The sequence below is a fragment of the Miscanthus floridulus genome, chromosome 2, assembly GCF_019320115.1.
Source record: "Miscanthus floridulus cultivar M001 chromosome 2, ASM1932011v1, whole genome shotgun sequence".
NCBI classification, from domain to species: Eukaryota; Viridiplantae; Streptophyta; class Magnoliopsida; order Poales; family Poaceae; genus Miscanthus; species Miscanthus floridulus.
This window is the reverse complement of record NC_089581.1, coordinates 133,051,400-133,078,158: the sequence shown is the minus strand read 5'-3', so window position 1 is coordinate 133,078,158 and position 26,759 is coordinate 133,051,400. Positions and strand designations below refer to the sequence as shown.

Genomic DNA, 26,759 nt, shown 5'->3' with positions numbered 1-26,759 from the left:
CAAACCAAAAAGTCCTAGGGTCAAAACAAGTCAAACCATGATTTGAAATCCTAATTGGGCAAAATGATCTACATGAACATTGCTCCTAATGACTTTCTAAGCATAGCTAAGGTGTTTAACAATAGATTTAGCTATACCACACATTGGTCATACAATAAGCAAGCACTAAAGGTACTGAAATTATGAAAACACTTGAAATGATACATTTGTTTCAAATCATGTTTCCCATGTTTCAAGTGACATATGCTCATGAATTGATGAATGATGCTCATGAATATGAAATGCAAGTGCAATTAGGCAAGAATAACACCAGGGGTGTTACAGCCCTCCCCCCTTATAAAAATCTCGTCCCGAGATTTGGGTTACGAACCATTTGTTATAAAATTCTTCATAAGCTTTTTGTAGATACTCTCCTGTTTCCCAAGTTGCATCTCCCTCATCATGATGATCCCATTGTATCTTGTATGTTTTCACCACACTATTCCGAGTAGCACGTTCCTTAGTGTCTAACACTCGGACTGGTTGTTCACGATACACCAAATCTGATTTGAGTTGGATACCTCGAGGTTCTATTCTTTCCTCCGGAACACGCAAACATTTCTTGAGATGTGATACATGGAAAACTGGGAAAACTGTACTCATTGTCTCAGGTAACTCTAACTTGTAGGCTACCGGACCTCTTTGTTCCAAGATCTTGTATGGTCCTACGAATCTTGCGGCAAGCTTTCTGCGGATTCCAAACCTTTTCTTCTTCATTGGTGTGACTTTCAGATAAACATAATCACCAACTTCAAACACAAGGGGTCTCCTTCTTTTGTCCGCATAGCTTTTCTGACGTGATTGGGCAGCTTTCATATTCTGCTGAATAATCTGAACTCTCTTCTCGGCTTCTTCTACAAAATCAATGCCATAATACCTTCGATCTCCAGGTTCGACCCAATTCAATGGTGTTCTACATTTTCTACCATATAAAGCTTCGAATGGGGCCATCTTGATGCTTTCTTGATAGCTATTATTATAAGAAAACTCAGCTAACGGTAACCATGACTCCCATGATCCCTTGGAAGACAATACACAGGCTCTCAACATATCCTCCAAAACAGCATTTACCCGTTCAGTCTGACCATCTGTCTGAGGATGATAAGCGGTACTGCGAATTAAACTAGTTCCTAAGCCTTTGTGTAAATGTTCCCAAAAATGAGCCGTGAACTGTGAGCCTCTATCAGATATTATGGTCTTTGGTATACCATGCAACCTCACAATTTCTGCGACGTACTTTTCGGCATATTGAGGTGGTCGATAAGTGGTTTTGACAGGTAGGAAATGAGCGGTCTTGGTAAGACGATCCACAATTACCCAAATCGAATCATGTCCTTTTTGAGTAGTGGGCAAACCCGTGATAAAATCCATACTGATATCGTCCCACTTCCAACTAGGGACTGATAAGGGTTGCAACATACCGGCAGGTTTCATGTGAATGGCTTTCACTCGACAACATGTGTCACATCTGGCAACATATGCTGTAATTTCTTTCTTCATTTTGGTCCACCAATAGCGAGATCTTAGTTCTTGATACATCTTACTACTTCCAGGATGGATAGATAGCTTAGACAGGTGAGCTTCATCCATGAGTTTATTCCTAAGCTCTCGATCCTTGGGAACCACAAGACGGTTGTCAAACCACAACACGCCCTGTTCATCCACTTTAAAGTGTTGAGACGGCTTTTCTTTTATTTTCTCTTTGATGTGGAATATCCCCTTGTCAGTTTTCTGTCCTTCTATTATCTTACTCTCCAACGAGCAACTAATCTGAATACTATTTAACACAGCAGGATGCATTAGATCGAATCCATCTTCAAGTAATGGCTGCACAGTCAAGTAATGTGACTTCCTGCTCAAAGCATCTGCCACAACATTGGCTTTACCAGGATGATATTGCACATTCAAGTTGTAATCTTTGATCAATTCCAACCATCTACGCTGTCTCATGTTTAGCTCTGGTTGGGTAAAGATATACTTAAGACTCTTGTGATCCGTGAAAATATTGCACACGTTACCAAGTAGGTAATGTCTCCAAATTTTTAGGGCGTGCACAACTGCAGCAAGTTCAAGATCGTGTGTTGGATAGTTGACCTCGTGCTTTCTCAATTGACGTGATGCATAAGCTATGACTCTCCTTTCTTGCATAAGAACACAACCCAATCCAGTCTTTGATGCGTCGCAAAACACATCAAAGGGTTTCTCAATATCTGGTTGTGCTAGAACAGGAGCAGTGGTCAACAGTTTCCGCAAAGTGTGGAAAGCTGCTTCACACTCCTCTGTCCACACAAACTTGTGATCCTTTTGTAGGAGACTCGTCATCGGTTTGGCGATCTTTGAGAAATCTGGTATAAAGCGGCGGTAATAACCCGCTAGTCCTAAGAAACTTCTAATCTCAGGAACTGAGGTCGGTGCTTTCCAATTCATAACTTCTTGCACCTTACTTGGATCGACTGAAACTCCATTCTCTGACAGAATGTGACCAAGGAAAGGAACTTCCTTCAACCAGAATTCGCATTTGCTAAACTTAGCATACAATTGATGATCTCTAAGTCTGGTCAAGACAGTTCTCAGGTGCTCTTCATGATCTTTCTCATTCTCGGAGTACACCAGAATGTCATCGATGAATACTACCACAAACTTATCCAATTCCGGCATGAAAACTGTATTCATCAAGAACATAAAATATGCGGGAGCATTTGTCAAGCCAAAAGACATGACAAGATACTCATACAACCCGTATCTGGTGGAAAAGGCAGTTTTTGGTATATCCTGTGGCCTAATCTTAATCTGATGATAACCGGATCTCAAATCTATTTTTGAGAACACCTTGGCCTTGGATAATTGGTCAAACAGAACATCAATATGTGGCAAGGGATACTTATTCTTGACGGTCACAGCATTGAGTGGCCTATAATCTACGCACATTCTCAACGTGCCCTCTTTCTTTTTCTTCACAAACAAAGCTGGACATCCCCATTCAGACTTGCTTGGCCGAATAAACCCCTTTTTCGACAAATCTTCTAATTGCTTCTTTAGCTCAGCTAACTCATCTGGAGGCATCCGATAGGGTCTTCTTGAAATTGGAGCTGTTCCGGGGACTAGCTCAATTCCAAACTCAATCTCCCTATCTGGCGGAAGACCAGGTAGCTCATCCGGGAATACGTCCGGGAATTCACACACTACCGGAATCTGATGAATAGGAATGACTGCCGTAGCGCATGTAACACTTATAAGGTCTGTTCTTTTAGGCAATGGTACTTGGAAAGTACCCTCACCTAGGGGATCCTTAAGGGTAAGTACTCGACCTCCAGTATCTATGACTGCTCCCCAATCCTTCATCCAATTCATCCCTATAATGACATCCAAGACTAACCCAGGCATAACTATCAAGTTCACTCGGAACTTCCTGCTACCTAATTCGAGGGTTGCCCCTCGAACCATCCGGTTGGTCAAAACATCAGCCCCTGCTGAACTTATACGATAACCATAACCCAATTCTGTGCATGGTTGTTCATGTTTCTGTGCAAATGCTTGACTCATAAAAGAATGCGATGATCCAGAATCAAATAGAACAACTGCAGGGTTTTCATTGACAGTAAACTTACCAGCAGTGACGGGCTCTCCCTCTGGAATTTCATCCACTGTTGTACTGTGCACTCTAGCATTATAAGTCTGCTGCTTCTTCTTGGGCGGGTATGGACAAAACCTCGAGAAATGACCGGGTTGATCACAGTTATAGCAGGGTCCTCTCACTGTCCCGGCAGATCCCACAGCTCCCTTGGAACTGCCTTGTACCGCAGTTGCGGCTGCTTTGTTGGGCTGTACTGCCATCTTGTACGGCTTTTGAGGTCCACGGAAATTTTGGCTTCTTGGCTGAGGTGGCCTGAATCTAGCGCCAGGTGCCGATGGGCGATAAGGAGGACGACCTCCCATCGGTGTTCTAGCTTGAGACGGCCCACCTTCGAAGGCTCTCTTGCGTGTCTTGGCTGCGGTGCTGGCGTTGTTATTCTTCTCCTGCTTCAGACAGTCACTGATGAAGTCGTTGAATTTGACGCGGTTGTTGGTACCAACATGCTTCATCATTTTTGGATTGAGACCCCTCTTAAAACTGGCTATCCTTTTGGCATCTGTGTCAACCATGTCGGGAGCATAGCGACACAAGTTGTTGAAGGCATGTAGGTATTGCGTCACGGTTTTGGTACCCTGGTTCAATGCCAGAAACTCTCCCAACTTCATCTCTGTCAGCCCGGGTGGAATATAGACTCCACGGAAGGCCTCAGCAAACTCTCTCCAAGAAATCTGAGCATTTGGAGGGAAGGTGGTGCGATGGTGCTTCCACCACATTCCCGCCGGTCCCTGCAATTGAAGTGCAGCATACTCCGTTTTCAGAACCTCAGTCATCCTCAACACACGGAATTTATCTTCCATCGTGTTGATCCATTCCTCAGCGTCGAGTGGCTCTGTGGCTTCCTTGAATACGGGTGGCCTGGTGTCCATGAAATCTTTGAAGCTGCTATATTGGTTTACTCCCATGCCACCACCTTGATTGTTACCACGTTGCACGTTGTTGGCTATGGTGCGCAGAAAATCTTCCATGTTCTTCTGGGATTGTTCCGTGTTGCGCTGACTCCCGAGCAGCTGTGCGAGAAACATCTCGGGGGTAAACGGGGGAGGAGGTGGCAAATGCGGTTCATGGGGAGGCTCATTGTTGTTGCCATGATTTCCTCCACCACCACCAGTCCCTGAACCGTTAGCACCGGGCTCAGCGGCTTCATACGTGGTTCGGCGAGTGTTTGTCATCTGCATATTTCAGCAACAAGTAATGATTGAGTGGAGCTGTAATAATTGCGAGTGAAGGAAAAATTATGCCGTACTGAATTTACTGGAGAGAATAAATTCATACAATAAAACAGAGGCACAACAATCGCAATTCCAATTAAAACAACAGCACTTAATCGTATTACTTAAACGGCAAACATCGCGTCCATACAATCACATTGCCAGCATACATACACTGGACTTTTTATGCGTTCAGATATCGCATTCGAAAATCAAGTTCCAAACACATGCCAATTCTCATACGTTCGAAGCAACATACGATAGATTACATGCCAACAAAAGAAAGGTCATCGCGACAAGACCCAGATACTAGCGCAAAGCAACTAGCCTACTCCTCGGGGCCATCGTCGGGATCGGAGACGTCACCATCGCCTCCAGGTGAAACTACAGGCTCGTTCTGGTTGTCGTCATCGATGTCCATGCCAGCGGCGTTTGCTGGAGCATAAGGGCCAACCCCATTGTAGAGCGCGTGAAACTCCTCGTGCAGGTTGCCGTTGTATTCCTCTAGCTCATCGACTCTCTGCAACAGAAGGTTTCTTGCGTTCCAGGCTTCATTCCTTTCCTGGACCAACTGTCCAATCATGCGGTCTGCATTGTTGTTGGCTTGAGTCAACGTATGCACTCGCTGCATAGCTCTATCACCTCTCTCAACCGCCTGATCTCGCTGTAAGTTCATATCAGCCAACTGCTCCTGCAAGCTAGCTATAGCTCGTGCCTGTCTCTTCTTCTGCTTCTTCCCTTTGAGCTTATCCTCACTACGCAAGCCAGTCAAAGTCCAGTAGGTACTCTCGAGACCCTCATACGCTCTGATGGCGGCGAACATAGCACTCATTGCCTGGTTGTCGCTAGCCTGTCCCTCCGCTGGACCTCTGACTAATGCGCTTCCTTGAGGCTGAACCCAAATGGCATCACGAGGATCATCCCTAGGAAAAGTACCAGCTAGAGCTGCTGCAAGCTCACTAGGAAATCTGCTCATAATGTCCCTGATGACACGGAAGGCTGCTCCCTCTGCACCCTCAGCGGGAGTGCGACCCTCAAACTCCAAATGCCAACCATCCCAATCTGGAGCATCACCGAGAGCAGGAACCGTGATCTCCACCACTGCAAGTCCATCATCTGCTAACTGGCTCTCATTCCAAGAGTACACCGGCTCTTGACCCTCTGGGTACCCCACATCATGGAGCACTCTCCAAAGCAAAGTTGGCATGCCAAACTCGCTCAAGAAGGTGTCCGTGGTGCGGTGCTCCCTTAGGGCCAACGGACGTCGGGGTGCTCTTCCTCCGGTGGACTTACGGGCGGTCTGCTTCGTGCGGGCCATCTGTAGCAAAAGTTCTCTTATTACTCCGGGGAAACATATTTTAGGTGATACAACTTTTATCAAAATGAGATAATCAATTTATAAGGGGAGGAATGCATGAGATGAATGAAATGCACAAGTAACATGATGTATGTACGGGTCGTACGTTCTCACAAACTTAGGAAATAATTAATTTCTAACGACTAAGTCGGTGGCATACAACGATCTCTCAAAACGTAGCTAATACGTTCTACACGATAGCGCTGTTATGTACCTGCAGAAGATTCATTTCAGCCCAATTCCCAATGAATGCATAAAGCAGTAAAATTTTATCTACACGATCTACACGAATCCCCAGATACGTGTACAACGGTAGTAACTACCCGAACCATCGTCCTATTGACGGCATCGCCTCAACAGACGGAAGACCCATACATGAGATACCTTTGTAAAACATGCGTAGAACATGTAATTACTCCAGCATCAAATAAGCATTCACCCTAGATCGGCGGTGTATCCGATCATGCTCTCACAACTCACACTTACCGAGGCGCAGAGGCAAATGATCCATTCATTACCACTCAAACAAGTGGTACTCATACAATAGCACGCCGTATGAGCGACGAAAGAGAAATATGATGCAAGAACCCCAGTCAGTACTTAATTAAGCCACCTACAGTCCTTAACTGGGCATAAAGGGTATGATCACTGGCACACTTTATAGTTTTAAAATCACGTTTTTCAAATGCCTTTTTGTTTTAAATACACTTGTAAACAGTAACACGCTAAACCATGCTCTGATGCCAGCTGTAACAGAACCGACCAATTATACGAAATTAAGTAAGAAAATCATCCGCCAGCGCAGACGCTTTAGCAAACTTAAGCCCGTATAACCCGGTAGTCCGTGAAATCACGAAGGATTTCAAACCAACTCATGTCCCAGCCATGATCGTAATAAGTTTAGCGGTCACCAATCACATATTACATAAAAGTTTGCATACAGATACATCAGAGTTTAAACATAGTTATTACAAAACAAGTTCAAATAAAAAGTAGCGGAAGTCATTTGTTTAAAACCACACACACTCACACGGAGTTCAAATATAGTGCCAGCGAATGATCATCTCCAACAAAAGCATCAGATGAGACGTAAGGAATGACCATGCCCATGGTCCTAAGCATCACCCATCGCAGGATACAGGCAGTTGATACAGTAGCCATAGTACATCTGCCCATCTGCAACAAGTGGGAATAAAACCCTGAGTACGAGAAGGTACTCAGCCAGACTTACCCGACATAACCGAAAATAAATGACACCAAGGATTATGAAGGGCTTTATAGTAGGGTAGCTGACTCATTTGCAAAAGAAGCATTTTTAGCATTTCAAGAACCTTTCTAAAAGCATTATTGCCAAGTTAATTATTATTAACCTGTCCACTAGATTTGCACCTATACTAGAGTAAACATGTGATTAAGCAGATAATGATAACCAATGATCATTAAGTAACTTCCATACCGTCATATTCATTATAACTGTCCAAGTGTTCCATAACATTTACTACGATGAAGTCACTCAAGTCAAGTGCTCACTATCCAGGAGCGATGGCGATTCGAACCGATTCCTAACCAGCTGGTGATTTATTCCTTACACAAACCTCACTCACCCGCTAAAGTGAGATATTGATCACCGAGCCAACTTTCCAGGTATCTCGAGTTTGCCAGGAACCACATGTACCCGGGGGCCGACCGACTGCACTTTGGTCTTATCATCCCGCCCCCGTTTCCTACCACACCTGCTTCGGCACAGTGCGCTGCGGGCAATCTACTCGGCCCGAAAAATCTCCCAGCTTCGCGGTCGGAAGGTACTTTATCCGGCCAGCTAAATGTAAGGCATGCGTTCAACATGACTCGAGGCCCAACAACGGTCGGTCCTTAATCGACACAGACGGAAACACTACAGTTCAAAACTCTGCAAGTCTCCGTCCGGTCTCAACTTCATTTAACCCTTAGTTATACCATGACTTCATAGTCATCCAAGCAGATCCAGGTAACCACCTATAGCTCGCAGGTGACAGGAAATCACCCGACTTCTACCGGTCTAAGCCAGCTAAGCATTGACTCGACTGCGGATACCAGGGTAACAAGGATATAGTATAACAAAGGTAAACAAGGTATAATGCAGCAACGGTTGCAAACAACTCCTGAACGTAATGCATCAATTTAAAGTAAAACATTTAATTAATTAATTGCAAACCGGGAGAAAATGCTCCGGGGCTTGCCTCTCTCGAAGGAGCTCGGACGGTGATCGGGGCACTCCGGAAGTTCCTCAACGTCCTCCTCGTCGGCTTCTGGCACTTCCTGCTGCTGCGCCTCGAGCTGCTCCTCGGGCTCCTCGGTTATGACGACTGGGTTCTCGGTTTGCGATCCTGTATGATGCAATGCGCGTAAGTGATTATGCAAACGGTGCATCGAAGGAGATGAATGCAATGGATATGTTTAAATGCAAGGTAGTCAACATCATCCACGAAACTATAATACAAGCACATGTCATCTACTGCATTCTCTTCTACTACTAATATGTTAAGTTAACCTATCTTATGAAATGCTTCAAAGATACACCAAAGCTTTACTAATTTCTTAATCACACTTAAAGCGACACTTGCTTAAACCCTAATTAATAATAGGTTTGAATAGCAACATATATTTCTGATGCTCCTAAAAATCTGAGAAAATTACAGTAGCATAATACTACTCTAAACAGACTACCATAAAAATTTCATGGCATTTGGATAAGTGAACTATCCTACACAAAAATGACAAGCTATAGCATGAAAATGAGCATGAAATTACTTTGTACTATGAAAAGTGTCAAACAACAGAAATAATATTTTTCCTAGGTTCTTCATAGCATATAATGGCTGTACAAAAATTATCACATGCATGTTTTATACAAAATTTGTGCCCTAGCAAAAATAACAAAAATCAGCCATTAAAAGTACTTGAACTACACCTCAAAATTTTTCCACAGAACATGCATGAAATATATTTTTCCTAGGAAGTACATGACATAAGAAGATGAACAAACTTGAAATCATATTTTTCTGAAGCCTATATATTTCTATACCCATTTTTCAAGTTATCAGCAATATTCAAGATTAAATAAAATCCTATAGAAAAGTATCCCAAAAATGACATGCAATAATTTTCCTTAGTAGATCTGGTAATAAGGAACCTAGAAAAATTTGTTTCAACAAATTTGGAGCAACTTTGAGTATCCAAATATTTTGCAAACCATTTCTGTTTTCAAATAAAAATGAATAAATGGAAATCAATTCGCTTAAGTGATGCTGGGCCGGCTCGAAGGGACCCGACGGCCCACGGCCACTTTCGGCCTGCGCGGCCCAAGCGCGAGGGAGGGGGAGTCGGCCTGGCTCGGGGCTCGGCCCACGGCCGCTTTGCCTGGCCGGCTTGGCCAGCCGAGGCGAGGCGCCATGCCGGGGCGCGCGCTGGCGCGGCGGCGCGGCTCGGCCAGCGGCCAGCGGCCGTCTCCGGCCACGGCAACGCCAGAGAGCGAGCGCAGGAGACGCGCGAGGAGAAAGCGAGCTCGGCAAGGTCGCTATGCGAGGCTGGAGAGGGAAGGAAAAGGGCGCTCCACGGCGGCCGTGCATGGCGGTGCCATGGACGCCGGTGGCGAGGCGCGGGGAGGTCCGACCTGTGCTCGGAAGGCGGAGCAAGTTCGAGCACCACTTCGAGGAAGGCGAGGCGGAGCTCGGGGCACGAGGAATTGGAGAAAGGTGCGGTGGTGCTTGAGGTGGACGACGGCGGAGCTCGAGCACGGTGACGGCGGGGCTCGGAGCTCGCGGCTGCGGAGGAGAAGGGAAGGAAGTGCGGGCGCGAGTGAACAAGCGCGCGGGCACGGGCAGGTGAAGGCGGGCGCGTGGGCACAGTGCCAGGCCACGGCTGCCGCGCGGCGGGCGACGCCAGAGCAGAGCGGCCACGCGGCGGGCAAGCTCTGCCATGGCCGGGACGCGCGGCGCGCGGGGGAGAGAAGGCAGCGCGCGGAGAACTGGGCCGCGGCGAGCCAGCTGGGCCGAGGCAGGCGCGGGTGAGCGGCGACGGGCGCGGAGGCAGGCCGGGCCGCCTGTGCGGCTGGGCCGAAAGCGAGGCGGCGGCCCAGGAAAAAGGAAATGAAGATTTTCAATTTATTTTCAAGAAATTTTTAAATGCCACCATTCAAACATTATTTTGAGCAAGAAAATGACCTCTTTTGAAAATGTACCAAAAATGAAAATTGCTTAGAATTCAATTCCCTACAACTTTGCTTTAGGTTGCTCTGGCATGCAAACATTCTAAGTGGTACTTTTTAAACAGTCAAACCAAAAAGTCCTAGGGTCAAAACAAGTCAAACCATGATTTGAAATCCTAATTGGGCAAAATGATCTACATGAACATTGCTCCTAATGACTTTCTAAGCATAGCTAAGGTGTTTAACAATAGATTTAGCTATACCACACATTGGTCATACAATAAGCAAGCACTAAAGGTACTGAAATTATGAAAACACTTGAAATGATACATTTGTTTCAAATCATGTTTCCCATGTTTCAAGTGACATATGCTCATGAATTGATGAATGATGCTCATGAATATGAAATGCAAGTGCAATTAGGCAAGAATAACACCAGGGGTGTTACATCCATCTGTTCTTAAATAAATTAATTTTTAGAATTCATGCCAGACTAATCTCTATCTCTACAACTAAAACATATGGATTGTCAACGTCTACCCAGCAGGACCAAACACCCCTCAACACAGGTCCACCCCGGCAGCACAAAAAACTTCCCATATAATCGCTTCTCTACCGGCGCAATTAAAGGAAAGAAACCCAGAATTGAAGGCAATGCCGTGCTTGAGGAGGAAAAAGAATTAATATAGAAGGCAATGCCGTGATTGACTGATTGAGGACGGAAAAAAAAAATTAGACCATAATTGGAAAGACAATGTCGTGATTTTTCGTTGCAAGCAATGCACGGGCACAGTCTTAATAACTTTATAGAAAAGAGTAACAACATCTATGTTATAAAATGAACACCTTATGAAAATATTGTATGATAAATCTAATGATACTAATTTAATACCCTAAGTCTTAATGTTTTTTTCTTCTAGAAATTCAGTTAAAGTTTAAAAATTTGACTAAAAAAATCTATTTATTTAGGAACAGCGGGACGGAGTCGCCACTGAGCGTTTATTTGTATGTTATTTACGACACTAAGCTCTTGTTTAGTTGGAACTCAAATTCCAAAAAGTTGCTACAGTACCTGTCACATCGAATGTTTGCGGCCCGTGCATGGAGCATTAAATGTAGACGAAAAGAAAAACTAATTGCACAGTTTGGTGGGAAATTACGAGACGAACGTTTTGAGTCTAATTAGTCCATATTTGAACACTATTTACCAAATAAAAACGAACGTGCTACAGTAGCCCAAAATACAAATTCCTACCGCTAAACAAGGGCTAAAGTAGTTGTAAGCGAAGACTTTGACTTGACGCCGATCACGATCAACGACAACGAGCGTCTTCACGGACCAGAAGCAACTAATAGTGACCACTTATTACTTGGTGACTGCCACCACACATTGAGGCATTGTTTAGTTGGATGAAATTTAAGATTTCGGTTACGGTAGCATTTTTATTTTTATTTGATAATTAGTATTCAATCATGGACTAATTAGGCTCAAAATGTTCGTCTCGCGATTTCCAATCAAACTGTGTAATTAGTTTTTTTCATCTACATTTAATGCTCCATGCACGTATCGCAAGATTCGATGTGATAGCTACTGTAGCACTTTTTAGGAAAACTTTTTGGAACTAAACAAGGCCTGAGCGCTTAGGGGTGTCACGGCGATACGCCCCGTTCGGCTTATCCAGAAACCGACTTGTTCAGCTTGTTTTTCTAGCCAAAACAATATTTTTCTCTCACAACAATTCAGTCAGAACATTATTTTTTAACCAGTTTCAGCCAAATTTCAGCAAGCCGAACGGAGCCATATAAATTGTACTCGATCCTAGTGTTTAGCCAAAAACAAACATTATCAGCAGTTGGGGTTTCAATTGGATACGAAATGCCAAAAATGTTTCTGGCTACATACCTGCATCTATCAGCACTACTTATGAAACGTGATTTCCTCTCCTGTTCTTAAACCCGACCTGAACCGCTTCTTTTTTCATCTGAAACGGTATTTTTCTCTCACAAATTCCTTCAGAATTCATCCAAACCATCTAAATTCCTCCAGAACCATACCATCCAAACGGGGCCTTATTTCCTTGTAGAGGAGAATAGAAAACAGACTATCTACGGATCACTTGGGAAGACACGGATCACTTGAGAAGACATGACAAATAATATGTTCGCTTGTTGGTTTCAGCCAGGGCTTATCAGCTAGCCAATAGTATTTTCTTCTCACAATAAACCAGTATCAGTCGGGCTTATCAATCCAGAAACCAACCAGCGAACAAGTCGAAAGACGGAGATATATAATATGATGAAGCCAATCCATGTGATCAACGGATACACCTTGGTAGTGTTTAGTTCCCTTCCATTTTGCAAAAAAATTCAAGATTTTCCGTCACATCGAATTTTTAGACGTATGTATGAAGCATTAAATATAAATAAAAAATAAAACTAATTACACAGTTTAGACGAAATTCACGAGACGAATCTTTTAAGCCTAATTAGACTATGATTGGACACTAATTGCCAAATAACAACAAAAGTGCTACAGTACTATTTCGCCAAAAATTTCACCAACTAAACAAGGCCCTTGTTTCCTGATTTCAGCTCTGTACGGTATTCATATAATAGCGTGTGGTGTGTAATGTGTATGCATGACAAAGCTTATGTATATATATGATAAAAAACAACATTTTTAATGGAACTAGTTCACATTTTACTTAGGTACCGTTTAGTTCCACTTCATTTTACAAAAAATTTCAAGATTCTCCGTCACATCGAATCTTTGGACGCATGCATGAAGCATTAAATATAAATAAAAAATAAAACTAATTACACAATTTAGACGAAATTCACGAGACAAATCTTTTAAGCCTAATTAGACTATGATTGGACACTAATTGATAAATAACAATGAAAGTGCTACAATACCATTTTCTAAAAAAATTCGCCAACTAAACCAGGCCTTAGGCATTCTCTCCGAGAGTATAAAATATAATCAACCTGAGATGAAATTTAAATTGCCACAAATCCATTAGGCATTATACTGTTACATACATGAATGAAAGAAATTAGAGTCCACGAATTAAAATTGTGAACATCTAAAATAGGATTCCCTTCCCATTTCGGCATGATTGGGCGCATTAGATCGACGAGCCACTTAAATTTTCCAATTATGTACTAAAGTTTAACTTAAAGGGAGATGATATCCTTTGGATATATACGTTTTCCTTGTCTTTTCTATCTTCAATTGATGAACGTCACAAATTAGATTGGATGCAACGGTTTTGTCATCCTTCTTACTCCTACTGCCCCACAGGATGACTGATCAAATTGCGCCATGAAGCACCCTAGCTCCTCTTCCCTCCTCGGTGCTTATCGAATGCCGGTCCACCACTTTGCTGCCCTACTTCACAGAATTAGCATAGAATCAATTCTCAACGCGCACATAAAAAAAAAGAGAGTAGTTTGACGAGCTATATATCTAGAAAAATATTCTATAATTTAAAATGGATGGAGTATATAAAGTAATTATTATTTATGATTCCAAGTAGAATAGAATTATAGTTGGCTCGGAGCACGCGGAATTTCCCAGTTGTGAAGTTTCGCAGCACCTTCACTTGCAGTACAGGCCACGGTCACACACGACACACGACAATGTGGCATTTGCATGTGCGGTGGACGGTGGTAGCAGTAGCACCACAATCTTGCAAGCGAAGGAAGCAAAGCAAAGTAGCCGGCCAAGCGGCGGGGCCGCCTCCCTCCCTGAAGACCGGGAGAGACCAGGCCCCGCATCCCGTTCCGCGTGCGCGCCTATATAAACCGACGGGGGCGGGGCGCCGGCGGAGGAAGGCAGCCAGAGCCCCAGAGCCCCAGAGCCGGTCCCGTTCCCGTCCATAAACCGTCACACCACAACCACCACCGTCCGCTCTCGCCTGCTCTGCTTGCTTTCTCTTCTCTCCCCCGCTCTAGCGGATAGCGGATGGCGGAGGCGGCGCCCGCAGCAGCCGGCGGCGGCATCGGGGACATCCTCGCCACCGCCGAACGGGACTTCCTCGTCCGCAACTCCGGCGAGCAGGTCAGTCAGCCTCCGCTCCACTCGTCTTTAATTTGTCTCGAGGCGGGGTACATAGATGCGCAGGTTCGACATCTCGCGCTGCTGGCCCGATTGCGTTTTTTCTTGTCGTGTGGCTTTCGATTAGATACACGATCCGATTTGTTTTTTTTTTTTGAAACGGTAGACGATCCGATTATGGAATACGCGGATATGGATTGGGGGTTTTGTGGCTCGGTTACCGGCTACAGTATTAGGTGGTAGATGATGAGCAAGGGAGGGGGTTTACTACTTTAGCTTCTTCGACTTTACTGTGTAGGCCTAGTACTACTTTAGGGAGTATCTAATATCTTTGGGTAGTGGGTACCAATTGGCAGGGTCGCGGTGAGCGCGATTATCAGTTTTTAATCGCCTTGCACGTGGGGCGAGCCGTGAATCCCGTGATCTAGATATATAAAGTTGAAGCAGCCGCAGTACCGCCAACGTTCACCCAACAAATTCACTCCATATGTTTACTTCTGGTTTACTTCAAATCGTTCTTTTACTGAGTTTCCAAATTTTCATCAAGGGTGCAAAACTAGTTTATGAGTACCCGCTACTTTGTGTTTTCTTTTTGAACTTCTTATTATCTAGGGGTGGGATACTTGAATTCTGGAATAACCTGGAGTGTTACCACCATCTGTACTGCAATATTTGTGGGGTGGGAAGCGAGGGAGGTAGGGTGGGGGATATTGTTTGGAACTCTGGATCATTATTAATTCCGAAAGCGTAGTTGCCTAGTTTGATTCCATAACCGCATATACAGGTTTAACTGGCAGAAAAAGTTACCTTTAGCAAGTTCAGACATCTGAAAGGTAGTAGTTCTGAAACATGCATGACATTTTTCTTATAAACAATTTTTTTAGATCAAAGGCCCAGCCCAGCTTTATTAGAAAGCTTAAGTTTGAATCTTTTCTTATAAACATTAGAAAAGCAAATTTACATTTGGTGACGGTGAATGATTGCAGCCATCTTGCTCTTCTCAACCAGAGTTTGGTTGCTGAACATCTCTGTGCCTTCTTTATTTGTTATCCTGCAGGTGAAGATCAGCAGCATCGAGGCGAGCCCTGTGGCCATCTACTTCTCGGCCTCATGGTGCCCGCCATGCAGGAGGTTCACGCCCAAGCTTATTGAAGTGTACAAAGAACTGGCCTCACAGGGCAAGAGCTTCGAGGTCGTCTTTGCTTCGGCTGATCAGAATGAGGAAGCATTCAATGAATACTTTGCAAAGATGCCATGGTTGGCCGTCCCTTTTTCTGACACCGAAGGCCGTGCGGCCCTTGATGGCCGGTTCAAGGTCTCTGGTATCCCACACCTTGTCATCCTTGATGCAAAAACCGGTGAAGTTTACACTGAAGATGGTGTTGAATTTGTGAGTGAGTATGGCGTGGAGGCTTACCCTTTCACACCAGATAGGATCAATGAACTGAAGGAACAGGAAAAGGCAGAAAAGGAGAATCAGACTATTCAAAGCGTGCTTGGCACACCTACTCGAGACTATCTCATTTCAAACAAGGGAGATAAGGTAAGTGCTCGATGCAACTTCTCATGACCTTCGATTGATTCATTGTCTTGCAAATACTTACTTGTTTTTATTGTTGTTATCTATACCCAGGTACCCATCTCTGAGCTTGAGGGGAAGTATGTTGGTCTGTGCTTTGTGGTGGATGGCTATGGACCAGTCATTGAATTCACTAATTTGCTTGCTAAGATCTATGAGAAACTCAAAGAAGTGGGGGAGAAATTTGAAGTTGTAGCTGTATCCTTGGACAGTGAAGAGTCAGCATTTAATGAGAGTTTTGCAAAGATGCCTTGGCTTGCAATTCCTCAAGGTGACCAGAAGTGTGAGAAGCTGGTTCGTTACTTTGAGCTTAGGTCTCTTCCTACACTAGTTCTGATTGGCCCTGACGGGAAGACACTGAACAGCAATGTTGCGGACATAATTGATGAGCATGGTTTTGAGGCATGGGAGGGCTTCCCCTTTAGTGCTGAGAAGCTGGAAATTCTTGCTGAGAAGGCAAAGGCTAAAGCTGCATCACAGACCTTGGAGTCCCTTCTTATCAGTGGTGAATTGGACTTTGTCATTGGGAAAGATGGTGCAAAGGTATGCACTACTGTTGCTTGACTTCTTTTATATTAAATTCCTCTTTTGTCATTGCAAAAGACAAGTTAATCACTCCATTAAGTAGTAAAGTTTATTTTCCTTTATCTAAAAAAGTAGTAATTTTATTTTAAGATGGCTGTGGTGTTATTTATGTTTGATCATGGATAAAGAACTCTTTTGTTTAAACAATATCCTAGTTTAAAATTAACCACTATGACCTTGAATAATGGTCCTTATGCTAACTTTAGGAAGTGATAGATGATAAAGAGATATTTATCAAGTAAACAGAGTTCTGCCAATTGGTAAAGGATATATTGTTTAACGTTGTCCTTTTATTTTACTGTCTGCTTTAGTAAAGACTGTATATCATACATATTTTATGCACTTTTGATGGTTTTAATTATATAAGTCTGATTATCATGAGAAAATTGAAGTGTACTTAATGTATATCTCAGGTTCCTGTATCAGAACTTGTTGGGAAGACTGTCCTTCTTTACTTCTCAGCAAAATGGTGTGGACCATGCCGTGCCTTCCTGCCCACACTTGTCAAGGAATACAACAATATCAAAGCGAAGAACAGTGATTTTGAGATCGTCTTCATCTCCAGTGACAGGGATCAGAGCTCATTCGATGATTTTTTCTCTCAAATGCCATGGCTTGCTGTACCCTTGGAAGATGAAAGGAAGGCATCCCTGAAGAAGACCTTCAAGATCCGTGGGATCCCTTCACTTGTCGCCATCGGTCCTACGGGGCAGACAGTCAGCAGGGACGCAAAGGCCCAGCTAATGATCCACGGTGCTGACGCTTTCCCATTCACCGAGGAGAGACTCGAGGAGCTGCAGAAGAAGCTGGACGAGATGGCAAAGGGGTGGCCTCAGAAGCTGAAGCATGCGCTGCATGACGAGCACGAACTTGTCCTACTGCGCCGCGGTACGTACGGCTGCGATGGGTGTGAAGAGATGGGCAGCACATGGTCCTACAGGTGCGATGAGTGTGACTTTGATCTGCACCCCAAGTGCGCGTTGGGGGAGGAAAAGAAGGGCGAAGAGGAGGAAGGCAAGTCCACTTGATGAAGCCCCTGCTGGGCATGTGTGCGAGGGAGGCGTGTGCAGGAAGGCCTAGAGTTGTTGTACTGAGTTGCCTTTGCCAGTTTCCGGTGCTTTCTGAATGTTGTGAGCCTGTGAGGGGGTGACAATAATCGTGAGATGGTTGTGCTTGGAGCTGAGGTTTTTGGGCTGTTGATGTTTGTGTGTTAATAATAAATAGTAGTTGCACCCTGAACTCTTAGGAGCATATATGTATGCAGAACTATGTGAGTATTGTGTCATATCAAAGTAATGGTTTTGCTGCTTGGTATTTCTGCTTCTATGCATGTGATGTTGGTGGCAAATTTTTATTTTTTGCCTTATGTTTCTGCAATCTTGCATGTTAGATATTGTTTTGTTTTGGATGCACATGGTATCTTTTTGTTCTGACGAAGGATGGTCAGGGACGAGGTGAGTAGTTTGGTGGCGTTAATATTTCATTGCATTGTTTGACTTGTTCTGTGAAGGTCTTTTGCTTGCATCCTTGCCTGGTTCAGATTCTAGATCCACATCAAGTGACATGCATGATGATCGGTTGTTTGTCGAAGCTGTGAGCCATTGTGCCAACGTAAAAATTTGGGGGAACAACTTGAAACGCGGTATTGTTTGGTTCTTTGGCATGGCAGGGATATAAAAAACTGCACTGCACTTCTGTTGCGATTTGTGACTAGTTGCTGCTCCTAACTAGATCCTGCAAAACTATGCCTGTTGGCTGTGCGGGAAGCTGGATCACCGTCAGATATGGGTGGATGGCATGTTTGTTACCACTCCACAGTCCACAGTACTCGCACTAGGCCCAATAACAATAGAGTGAGTGGCCCAGACTGGGTCTGTAATGTGTGTGCGTTGCAGCCCACAGATCAAACTGCAATCCAGGAACCGCCTTGGTTTAGCGGAAAGAATAGGGATTACTGACCGGTGCTAAATCTAGTGAAAATCTTCTTCTCTGAGTTGCTGCGGAGCCATATATATAGCTTCACTCTTATTTTCTCTACAGTTGAGATTGCTTGTCTTCGTACTCAGACCAATTTCCATGTTTCCAAGATGCATGCCACGACAAGACTGATGGACGACCTACACCAATAATCGAAACATCCAGCCCTTGGCCTTGGAGGAATCGTGTGGCCGGCTTCATCTTCTTCTTCTTTTTTGTGTGTGTGTCTCTCTCTGTATGTTAGCTAGTCTTTGGAATGGCCGGCAAATTGTCAGCTACCAGCCCGCCAAGTCACTGGGCGGAGACCGCCGCGGCACGCTGGCATCACTTTGGTCGTATACAAACTTGCTGCCGCCGCCGATTGGCCCTCCTCTCCCCACTACCAAGTCCCAACCCCTAGCTTAGCCTAGTATAGCTAGCAGCCTAGCACACGAGTTGCATTGATCGATCGAGCTATACGCGCGGCGTATGGCGGAGCGGGCGATCACCAGGCGCGCTGGTGGCATCGGGGCCATCCTCGGCACCGGTGATCGGGACTTCCTCGTCCGCAGCTCCGGCGAGCAGGTCAGCAAAAATATCCGGAAAGGACTCTTTCCTGTTTATTTTTCCCTGAACTAATTCAATTATTTAGTTGTTTCATTCATGCTTTTAAAAATCGAAGGCTGAGAGTTTTGGGCCATAGTGATTTACCTCCTACTGTACGAGGTAATCGCAGGTCCGTAGCCGAGAATTTTGGGCCATAGTGCGAAATATAACATGTGACCTATTTTAGACAATAGGCATTCACGCTAAAGGACTACAAAAGGCATTCATGCTAAAGGAGTAATAGGTGAATCTTACCGAAATCTCATTGACTAGCTTCTAGTAAAAAGCACCATTCTTCTGGTATTCTTTAAAATAAAATCTTCAATTGTATCTTCATACTTAATCTTCACCAAAGCATCATTTTTCAAGTGTCAATAGTCGCCAATCCATTGAGTCTTTCTTGTGTCATAGTGCTACACGTATAGGATAGGACTTGAACACAACTTCAGTTTGGAACACAACCAGAATTTTAGACTTCTCGGTGAGCTTCTCCTAGTGTTTTAGCATTCAAAAGTTAGTATAAATTTTTCCTTACTAAATGCCTTCCTAGTGAGATTCCCATATGATATGACTAGTAATAGTGTTTTATTACTACTTAAAAACTACTAGGAGAAGCCCACCTATTTTGGTAGTGGAAAAGTTTCGCCCTGCAGCTGATGCAACTGTCACATGATTGTCGTTGTCCCTAACTTCATCAATCTCCAAAGTGTGAACCTCAACAATGCTTGTGTCATCATCATCACCATGATTGCCATCGATTTCGTCTGCATCAAGGCTAAAGAGTTTGGTTTTCCATACAAGTTTGACATTCTTTGACAACAAATCTATCAAGGGGACCCTTCCGAGTCTGCGCTTTTCATGACTGGAATCATATTTTCTAATTCTACTAGAATAGAAGACTTTAGAAGCAAATAGACCTCCCTGTTCAAAAATCACAAACACAATAAAACTAAAGATTAAAATACTAATTAGGTTTAGTGTAAGTGCAAACCAAATTGCCTACTGAATGTCCACGTACGCACCTGGCTGCTACCTAACTGCAAGAATACAAGTCTGCAATTGCATAATTAGGTTTAGTTTAAGTTTGCAAGAATACAAGTCTGCAATATATCTATCCCTTTATGCATTTTTTTGCGACTATCCCTTTTACGCAAATTGTGCAACAAGTTTGTGTATGGAAAAGGACACGTAGGTAGTGTTTAAAGTTCATGCATATGTAATTAAACAATAATGACAGAAGAAAGGAAAAAAGTTGCATGTTCATGAATATTATGATCAAGATGGACTTCTTTTCATCAACCAGAATACCATGGGGTAGTCGAATTGCTGACGCCCGAATGTTTGATGGGATAGGATTCTGTCGGAAGGCACCGATTGGCCTAGCAGAACGGTCCATTAGAAACGCGCCGCACTCCCACGTCCCACTGTATCTCTGCAGTCTTTCCCCGTCTACCTCATCCCGCCCCACACGCGTACACCACCCCCGTCCGCCTCGCCCAACCCCACGCCCATCGCTCCTTCCCCCTGACCCCCTTCTCTCTCTCCGTGCAAGCGGGACCCGAGAGCCGGGATGAGGACGAGCACGCCCCATCCGCGGGACCTCAGGCGCATCGCGCGCCCCATCTGTCGGCCCCCGGCTCGCCGCGCCCCTTCCCACGGCGCCTGGGCCGTGCCCCAATGACTCTCTGAACAGACCTATGAAACACGAAACACTTGCAACATGAAAACACTTGAATATAACATACGTCTGAAGCAGATAAAATATTTGGAACATACACTTGCAATATGTGTGAAACATATGCAACATCCAGATAAAACATTTATAACTTGCAACATGAAAAGACTTATTGCAACATAAGACTGAAACGGCTAAAATATTTCAAACATACTCTTGCAACATATATACGAAACATATGCAACATCTAGATCAAAAACGCTTGCAACATACGTCTAAAACAGATGAAACACTTTGAACAAATGCTTGCAACATGTCTCCGAAAAACTTGCAACATGCCTTGGAACACTTTGCAACACATGCAACATCCCGATCTACTTTTGCAGCATCATATGAAACACTTGCAACATACCTCTGAAACATATGAAACACTTGAAACATATCAGGCGTGACACTAGTGGGAGGCGGCTACCATGTCAGGCGTATTGAGGAACTCGATAACCGCCTTGATGGGCAGATCGGGTCTGGGAGGTGGCTGAGCGAGGAGCACCATGGGCTTGGCTGTCGCGAGCTTCTTATGCTGGGGGCACCAGGGCGCGCGAAGCCTCGATGCGAGCGTGAAGCATGGCACGGCCGTGACGCCCTCACGGTCTCCAGCCACAAGAGGAGGTGATGAGGAGGACGCTGGCGCCGGCTTCAGCGATGAGGGTAGGGGCGGGCGGTAGACGCAACTCTAGCGGCGCAGTATGGCGCCACGGAGGCGAACGAGGGCCCCGGGGTGGAGGAAGTGGAGGTGGTCGTCATTGGAGAAGGCGAGCGGCAGGCGAGTGGTAGAGAATGTTGCGACAGCCGTGTTAATTGAGAATGTCGCTATCTTTTGTTTTATTTTATTTTGAGAAACGGTGAAAAAACGAAGGTAAAGGGTTATTGGGCTGGTAGTGCACAGGCTCATAAAACGCGGCGTTCGGACGGTCGGACGCCCGCACTGTAGTATTTCTGGTACAATAACCTTCGGCCGCACCTTATTTCCTTTGATCATCGTGCAGGTGAAGATTTGCAGCATCGAGGCAAACACCGTGGCCCTCTACTTCTCTGCCTCATGGTGCGCACCGTGTAGGCTCTTCACACCCAAGCTCGTTGACACATACCAAGAACTGCTGGAGCTGAAGCAGCAGGGCATGAGTAGTCTCGAGGTCGTCTTTGTTTCGCGCGACAGGGACGAGGAGTCATTCGACGCATACTTCGCAAAGATGCCATGGCTGGCGGTCCCGTTCTCCGACTCCGAATGCGTCAAGCGTCTCATGAGCCGGTACAAGGTGAACGGCATTCCGAACCTCGTCATCCTCGGCGCAGAAACAGGCGAAATCTACACGAAAGAGGGCGTCAAATTCATCAGCGAGTACGGTGCAGGGGCCTTCCCGTTCACGCCGGAGAGGGTCAGTGAGCTGAAGGAGCAGGAGAAGGCAGACAAGGATAGCCAAACGATCCACAGCATTCTTGGCACGCCCACTCGTGACTACCTGATCTCGAGCAGAGGCGACAGGGTGCCCATTTCTGAGCTCGAGGGGAAGCACGTTGCCCTGTACTTCATGGCGAGGCCGATGGGTGAGTTCACCGCGAGCTCGCTGAGGTCTACGAGAAACTGAGGCAAGCAGGGGAGAAATTCGAGGTTGTGGCTGTCTACTTCAGATGCGACGAGTCGGTGTTTCAGGAGAGCTTTGCAAGCATGCCTTGGCTTTGCGATTCCTCGTGGCGACAGCATGTGCGAGAAGCTGGTCCGGTACTTTGACCTCAGGGCGCTTCCCACGCTTGTCCTGGTTGGGCCTGACGGCAAAACGCTGAACAACAACATCGCGGATGTGGTTGAAGAGCATGGAGTGGACGCATTGGGAAGGGTTCCCCTTCAGTGGTGAGAAGATGGAAGTTTTGATCGGTAGGTCCAAGGCCAAAGCAGCCACGCAGACCTTGGAGTCTCTTCTCGTCAGTGGTGATTTGGACTATGTTGTCGGAAAAGATGGAGCAAAGGTATTTGTTTTTAATGCACTTTTGATGGGTTTAGCCTATCTAATTCTGTGATATTTTTGACTAAAATTAAGATGGTACTTGTGCTTGTATTGTATTGCGTGTCAGGTTCCTGTGTCAGATCTCGTCGGCACGACCGTCATCCTCTACTTCTCAGCGAAATGGTGCGCGCCATGCCGAGCTTTCCTGCCTACGCTGGTCAAGGAGTACGGCAAGATCAAGGAGAGAAGCGGCGGCGACTTCGAGATCATCTTCGTCTCCGTCGACAAGGACCAGAGCGCCTACGACGAGTACTTCTCTGCCATGCCATGGCTCGCTCTTCCCTGGGAGGACGAACGGAAGCAGCCACTGATGAAGAAGTTCAGAATCCGCGGGATCCCTTCGCTCGTCGCCGTCGGCCCTTCCGGCGTGACGCTCACCACGGACGCCAAGTCCCACATCGTGGCGCACGGCGCCGACGCGTTCCCGTTCACCGAGCAGGTGCTCGAGGAGCTGGGGAGGAAGCTGGACGAGGAGGCCAGGGCGTGGCCCGGGAAGGTGAGGCACGAGCTGCATGAGTTGCACGAGCTTGTCCTCACGCGGCGTGACGCTGCCGTCACCTACAACTGCGACGAGTGCGAAGGGCTGGGCAGCTCGTGGTCATACAGGTGCGACCGGTGCGACTTCGATCTTCACCCTAAGTGCGCGCTCGAGAAGGAGGAGGAGGAAGGCAAGGCGGGTATGCAGCAACTCCCGGCGGCTGCGTATGTGTGCGAGGGAGGTGTGTGCAGAAAGGCCTAGAGTTGTTTCCAGTTTAGAACTTTTTACCTGGATGCTGTGTGGTGGGACAAGATATATATTGTCAATTGTCATATATACACGATGGTTTTGGTTGGAATGGAGATTGCATGTTAAGTTTGTCTTAGTGTATAACTGTATTGTATATACCATCATCTTCTCGAAGTTTGATGAACAGGAAATGATCAATTTCAAGGACAATTGTTATATGGCACTCGGTTGTTTTAGCTGCTGTCAACACGTGATTTCCTGGAGACGGAGGGAGCACAAGGCAACGGATGGCGGCGCTTGGCTGAGGCAACGGCATCGGCGGCGCTCGGTGTGGATCTGCCGGGACAGCGGGAGAGGGAAGGTTCAGGTCCGACGGTGGTGGCGCGCGGCGAGGTCCGAGGCGGCGTCACAGGCCTGTGGGGCAGCAGCTCCGGCGGCGTGGCTAGCTAGTAGGGCGCCTGGTTGTTGCCGGCGGAGCCGCGGGATGGTGCTGCGCAGCTCCGGCGGCATAGGGCGTCGGCGCTGGAGTGCTCGGTGGGCAACAGGGATGGAGGGTTCGTCCTCGCCAGGCGACGGCGGGGGCTCCCAGGTCGCGGTGGCTGTGCGCGGGGACAATTTGTGACATTTGTGAATAATTTGCATATATTTCTATGATATCTGCATCCATAGAAATAATCTGTAATTTTTTCTAAATAATTTAGGCATATATTTCTCTGAGATCTGCAATCCATAAAAATAAAAGTTATGTTATCCCTAAATTACATTACTCTGTCCAATAAATTACAACGAATAAATCATTGTAAATATAGTTAAAAGACATTGTAAATGCATCGAGCAAAAATCAAATGCTAGGAGTGGCCAAAACATCCAGTTGCTAGATAGACTGATTCATTTCAAATTCATGTTGTTCTGTTATGAAGAGTTATCAGGAACGAAGACAAACTACTCCAACGATGAGGTGTTATTACTGTGAGTTTGTCAACTTGGAAAGTCAGAGAATTGCATATGCTTTTAATTGCAAACTAGGAAAATTGTTAGAATTTATATGGCCTAGTTCTCCTAAGCTCATATGCAGAAATTCTAATAAATCTCAAAGATCCAATACATGTTCAGATTCACCTATGTGAATCCTATGTCTCCATCGAGGAGTTCCCAAGGGAGCTGGGTCTCTTTCAACCACTTCCTTCACTTCATTATATTGATCTCTTCCCTTGCAGAGGCAACACGGCCTTCACAAACTTCTTGCGGCTTGCCACAAGCATAGGAGCTTGCCGTGCAACGTACTCCTGGCCGTCTAGGAGACTTCACCTCCAAGAATAACAAATCCTTTACGAATGCTTAACGAAATTTCAAAGTGCTCAGGGATGGCATTGCACTCTTTTTCTTTCTCTCACTGTATGTCTCAACCCATCTCTGTAGACCTCACAAGAAACAATCAATCCTCACAAAGAGGAAGATGGGAGACTTCTTTAGTCTCTAAAGGTGTGTTCTTTGTGTTGTTATTCGTGAACAACAGCCACTAGAGAAGGGGGTGAAGAAGTACATATACTCAGACCCCCCAAATCTGACTTTTATATCACTTTTCTGCACAAGACCGGAAATTCTAGTCCGAATAGGATTTTTTAGGGTTAGTATAGCACTACACAGCTGAACACGCACCAAGCATTGGAAATTTCGACCAGGGATCAGAAACTCCAGTTGAAAAATTAAATCCAAATAGGGTCCCTCGGATTGGAACCCCCCTCCTAGGCGGATTTTAGATGTTGACCGAAATTTTTGGACACACCTAAAATTTCCGGCACAACTCAGCTAAAATAGTCATAATTTCTCACTTCCGAACTTCGATTTTGATGATCTAAAACTCTACATAATGCTTGTTTAAAGGGCTATCAATTAAATTTAAAACAAGCTCCAAGACCACCACCTTATGCAGGTGTTGTTACAAGTGTTTCTCTCAAGTTAGCACTAGGGTTTGGTTAAATTGAGCTATCGAGACTTGTTCACACACTTAATGTTACATCCCTCTTGATAGTATGACATATCTATACTCACAATTTAAAGATAAAAACACATTTTAACCTCTTGAGTTTGCATGAATCTTCGTATGCCATTTCTTCATAATGTATCTTCATATGGATTGCAACCATATTTGTCTCATTCTTCTTCAGCAAGTCCACCTTGAGCATGTGATTTGAACTATTTCAACACATGTAAGTTCCATTCATGACTTCAAGTTACTTCCACTTAATCCTTCACAAAATATGACTCCTCATAGGTCGATTAGTACTTCGACTCAACGTAAATACTCTCTTCTTCATCTTAGCCACGGTCCATAGGCACCTAAGCCGTCGCTTACCCTTCACCTTTGCTTAGTCCCTCAAAATCCTTTCCTTGCTATCTTCACCCTATCGAGCCATCTTCAAGTCATATCATATATATCTTAAACCAATATTAAGCATTCATTTAAAGTCCCAAATCAACATTATTCATATCCATGTCATATTCCAAATATTGTCCTCATAATTTCTAACACCTCTTTTTTTTTTTCTGATCTCTCCTATTGAAACTTCGTACCGTTTTTCATCTTCTCAACTTGCACTACAAGGTGACAAATGCTACAATAAAACCGACATGAAGCCTTCTGCTGTGTCCGAAACAAGCTTTCCATCACCGAAGGAGATACCAATCGATGGCCTGGCGTGGAGGAGACTCCAAAGGTACGACTAAGGGCGTCCGCAATGGCTAGCTATTTAGCTAGCTAGATGTGACGTGTCAAGGAAAAAGTAGGAGAGAGAGTTGTCACTAGCGACGAGCAAATAGTCTATCTATTTCACGTAGCCCAAGAACATATGAGAGGAGCATGTGGGTCCACTAGAACAAGAAGATATAAAATAGTCATTTCTCTTGTCTCTCACCTCCACGTCAGCTAGCTATGTAGCTAACACCATTGCAGACGCCCTAAAAGATACTCATGCTGGAGTTTTCTTCTCGGTTCTCGCGTCAATTTATAGCTAATTAATTACCTCAAATACGTACAATAATCCTCTTCCCTCAATTATTAGAGCTTCTTGGTAACCAAATTGC

At 45.1% G+C, this 26,759-nt stretch overlaps 1 protein-coding gene and 1 pseudogene across 1 annotated transcript; both read left to right on the top strand.

The window, feature by feature from the left end:
• The first annotated feature begins 14,107 nt into the window (after window positions 1-14,107).
• Window positions 14,108-17,962, top strand: LOC136530384 (probable nucleoredoxin 1-1). Its single transcript, XM_066523128.1, is given in 5 exon segments — window positions 14,108-14,487; window positions 15,542-16,027; window positions 16,118-16,606; window positions 17,062-17,673; window positions 17,675-17,962. Coding segments are annotated over 5 exon segments (1,737 nt in total). The 5' UTR covers window positions 14,108-14,391; the 3' UTR covers window positions 17,729-17,962.
• A 1,075-nt stretch (window positions 17,963-19,037) lies between these two features.
• Window positions 19,038-23,691, top strand: LOC136539730 (probable nucleoredoxin 1-1; annotated as a pseudogene).
• The last annotated feature ends 3,068 nt before the right edge of the window (window positions 23,692-26,759 follow it).